The following is a 4,003-nucleotide window of genomic DNA, read 5'->3' on the forward strand; positions in this document are numbered from 1 at the left end:
CTAGCTTTACTCCTTCAATAGTTAGCGTGCATTCCACAGACAGACGGACGGACGGACATGGCTCAATCGACTTAAAAGACATGACGATCAAGAATATATATTCTTTATGGGGCCTCAGAGGAAAATTTCGAGGATTTACAAACAGAATGTCGAAATTAGTACACCCCCATCCTATGGTGTATAAAAATAGTTATTTGATAACAATCCGACTTAAGTATCAAAGTTACATGCTGTGTAAATGTTTTCGATACATTTATTTCATGTAGCGCACCGCATGTTGTGTCTGTATGATTTCATCGTCTGGCAACACTACTAAAACATTTGCCACGATTTTCTTTCCTTGCTAATTTTCTGATGCAATACGCGACATTTATCAGCTAAATTGTACGAAATAAGTTGTTATATATCAACAATAGAATAGAAAACACATCTACCTTAAAATATGGAAGAAGAAGATGTAAGTATATGTGAATTTTTTGTACCATACAAGAATTCATTGCAATAGCAAGGTGTCCACTTGGACAAGCCCCAGTTGAGGTTATGTCTTTGTTCGCAAAGGGTTGATTTATATACATTAAGATTAGACGAATGACTACAGCGATTTTGTGTCTTTTATCTTTCAGTTTGATCCCACTTTTTTGAAGAAGAAAAAGAAGAAGAAGACCTTTGATTTAGATGCTGCATTGGGCCTGGACGATGGCTCCAAAAAAGAAGAGACTAAAGAAGTCACCAACGATGAAACAGCAGCCAACGAAATTGATGACAATCTCGATTTAGAAAGTTTTGGCAAAAAGAAGAAAAAGAAGAAGAAGGCCCTTAATTTGGATGATTTGGAGGGAGCATTGCCGAAAGTAGAAGGCGATGAAGCGCCTAGAGAGGAGAAAACTGGCGAATCTATGGATGCTGAGGATAGTGCAGAGGCCGACGCCCCTTATCGTGATTATACATACGATGAACTATTAAAACGTATATTCGAGATAATTTTGGACAAAAATCCTGAGATGGCTGCTGGACGCAAACCTAAATTTGTTATGAGGCCACCACAAGTTTTGCGTGTGGGCACTAAAAAGACTTCCTTTGCTAATTTCCTCGATATTGCAAGAACTCTTCATCGTTTGCCAAAGCATTTATTGGATTTTCTCTTGGCAGAATTGGGTACTAGTGGTTCACTCGATGGCAACCAACAGTTGATCATTAAAGGACGTTTCCAACCTAAACAAATTGAAAATGTGCTACGTCGTTATATTAAAGAATATGTCACCTGCCACACATGCCGTTCTCCCGAAACAATATTACAAAAAGATACGCGTATTTTCTTCCTGCAATGTGAATCCTGCGGTTCTAGGTGTTCGGTTGCTAGTATTAAATCGGGATTCCAGGCTGTCACCGGCAAGCGTGCCGCCATCAGAGCAAAGACTACGTAAACATCAAAGTAGATTTAAAAAAATGTTTCGTGTTGCTCTCCATATACTAAAAACAACAATGCAAAGAGCAGAACCGGGTCAACGTAAAGATTTGTTTAAGCATGGGATACGCAAAAGAAACACGACGGGATCGTTTTTTGACGTTCATTTTATATTTTTTAGATCAAACGGAAAAAATAAAGCGATTTATAAAACGTAAAAAAAAAACTATTTGGAAGCATTTGTTTTACTGAAAGTAGTGTATTTATGATAAAGTGTATTTTTTATGCCAGGCTAATAATTCATCATTGAATGCAATTTCTACGCTGCGGTCTGTGCTATTATCTTGCAGAACATTGTAGACATCCAAGGATACTTTGTTGCAATAGAATGAGGGTTTCCCATATAACAAAACTTTCGTTCCTGCTTTTATATTGGGTGTGTTAATTTGTTTCTTGCTTGCCGATAAGATGTTACTCAAGCTAGTGGCAATTTTCTTCTCACTGCAACCTATGATGTCATACAAGTTTCCTTGAAGTTTTATTACGGCATTTATATTCTTGTCATTTGTGAATAAAGAAATTTCAATGCATTCAGTTCCGTCATCGAACGTATAAACATGTCTGGCGTTTTGTTCTCTAGCCTTATCCAGCACGTTGCCATATAGCAAACAATTCTTAAATCGTAAACGCCCTTCAAGGATGCTGATTATAGAATTCTCAAGCCAGCAACTTTCATTTAAGGACGTTAAGTGCATAACCATTGCGGGTATATAGTCATGGACAATTGATGCATCTTTGTAGGGGTTGTCTCTGTTGTACTTAGCAGTTTTATCATATTGTGGATGCCGAAGAAATTCATCCTTTCTGATGTAGTGGCTTTCTAATTCATCGTCAAAATCCATTTAAACATGGGGTTTATACAAATTATTATATAGAACTTTCTAAGAGCGATAGACGATCATCTGAAAATAAAAATATAGTGCTGATTTTAATTATTCTTTGCTAAAGGACTTATCTCCAAAGTAATTTAGTAAACTTTATTTTTTAAAAATCAAGACTTCAGATGAGTGTTTTACTATTGATCTTAATTTCTTGGCAGCCGGTTGTACTTAACGGATTTACCCGATGGAGTTCTTCATCGGCAAGGGCTGCCGCCTCAGTGTACAACACACTGCTACAACCAGAGCGGAGAGTCTCAGTGAGAGGCCGGTAGGCACCGGCATTTAAACAAATACTTATTGCCTTTAAATAACCAATGCCCACCCTGTTCCCGCGGCGATCGGTCTCGTTTCGGGCCGATCGCATGGGGGAACGTTTTTATTAATAGGCACCAATAACTTGTCTTGTCATATCGAGCATGATAGGCACTCAGTATTTAAGCAAGAGAAGTGCCCCGGCCTCCCACTGAGACTCTCCACTCGATGCCGCCGATTGTCTGAGACTGCAATTCCAGTCAATCAGAAAGAAGCATTCCACTATCCGCAACCTGTGGACACACCCTATAGCTCTCAGCTGAGCTCTCATGATCACGATAACCATCGCACAGATCGGAGTTCAAAGTACTGGTCTAGTGGTGCTTAAAGTTATCCAGTGCCGGTGCCTCTCCTCGTCGTAAGTTTTTGCTACTGCAGTATGCGAAAGAAACTGAAACCGACCAGTAGTAAATTGTGCAGCTCCATCTTGGATTGCAGGATAAGCAATACGCAGTGGAGAAACCTACAGACCGCCCAAAACTGACATAAGGAACATCACGGGCTGGCTACAAATGACAAACATTGACCACGATCACACATCGACACGGAAAGACCAGGATCCTTCAATTGAAGCGGCTAAATTCTTGGAGCTAATTATGGAGATTGTAGCCGGGTCAGAATAGGCTTCGAATCAATCAATCTGTATACGTACTTACATCTGCGTTCAAGTTGCATGGATGGTAATATTTTTGACCCTATCGACATCCCTGAATCTGAAATGTTTTCTGGCCCAATTAATATCCGGATTAAACCAACCCCAATATCTGCCCTGCATGCAACACAGGATCCCATTACACCAAGTACATGATTGGAGAAACCAACATATCTGATTGCAGAATCACTATAGGCCCTCCTATTGAAGCGGTCAAATTTCTGAAGACGGTAGCCCCGTCAGAATAATCGTAGAGTGAATCAATCTGTATGCTTATATCTGCTTCCAAGTTACGGAAATAGATTATGTTTATAGTTTATTAACGAAAATGCCTTGATTTCGTTGCAAAACAAAAAAATACACTTCGAAACTCTTTTTATTTATTTGCTGTTCAGCTGTTATTTGCCAACTGCATTTTTTCTTCAATGCTATTTGACAAATGTGGCAGCTCTTTCGTAGCAAAGTTCATATTTCGTATGATTTAGAGTTATCACAAGCTTGTGCAATTCAATTTAAGATTATCGGCTGCAGAAGAAAATATGTATATTTTGATATTTTATTGACAGTTTCAATAAAATAGTGAAAAAAATGTTTGTCCAATTTTTATGAAGATTTCTTTAAAATTGTGAAGTCGGCAATGCCGTTTTCTGCCCATTTCGACAAACAGTTTCAGTTATACGTTCATATTTATGT

The 4,003-nt window shown here is 38.6% G+C and overlaps 2 protein-coding genes across 9 annotated transcripts; one reads left to right on the plus strand and one right to left on the minus strand.

The window, feature by feature from the left end:
* Window positions 1-297: 297 nt before the first annotated feature.
* LOC106086439 (eukaryotic translation initiation factor 2 subunit 2) lies at window positions 298-1,634 on the plus strand. Its single transcript, XM_013251122.2, has 2 exons — window positions 298-457; window positions 624-1,634. The coding sequence occupies exons 1-2, from the start codon at window positions 443-445 to the stop codon at window positions 1,422-1,424; spliced, it is 816 nt and encodes a 271-aa protein (XP_013106576.1). The 5' UTR covers window positions 298-442; the 3' UTR covers window positions 1,425-1,634.
* Window positions 1,635-1,644: 10 nt separating this feature from the next.
* Window positions 1,645-3,737, minus strand: LOC131994160 (uncharacterized). Of its 8 annotated transcripts, none has more exons than XM_059360570.1 (2): window positions 3,672-3,737; window positions 1,645-2,367 (listed from the first exon to the last, which is right to left on the minus strand). In XM_059360570.1, the coding sequence occupies exon 2, from the start codon at window positions 2,305-2,307 to the stop codon at window positions 1,669-1,671; it is 639 nt and encodes a 212-aa protein (XP_059216553.1). In that variant the 5' UTR covers window positions 2,308-2,367; window positions 3,672-3,737; the 3' UTR covers window positions 1,645-1,668. The 8 variants fall into 8 exon arrangements, 6 of the variants coding, with proteins under 6 accessions (XP_059216553.1, XP_059216552.1, XP_059216551.1 ...); XM_059360569.1 differs by having other exon boundaries at window positions 3,605-3,727; XM_059360568.1 differs by having other exon boundaries at window positions 3,481-3,727.
* Between the last annotated feature and the right edge of the window lie 266 nt (window positions 3,738-4,003).

The sequence above is a fragment of the Stomoxys calcitrans genome, chromosome 1 (genome assembly GCF_963082655.1).
Source record: "Stomoxys calcitrans chromosome 1, idStoCalc2.1, whole genome shotgun sequence".
NCBI lineage: Eukaryota > Metazoa > Arthropoda > Insecta > Diptera > Muscidae > Stomoxys > Stomoxys calcitrans.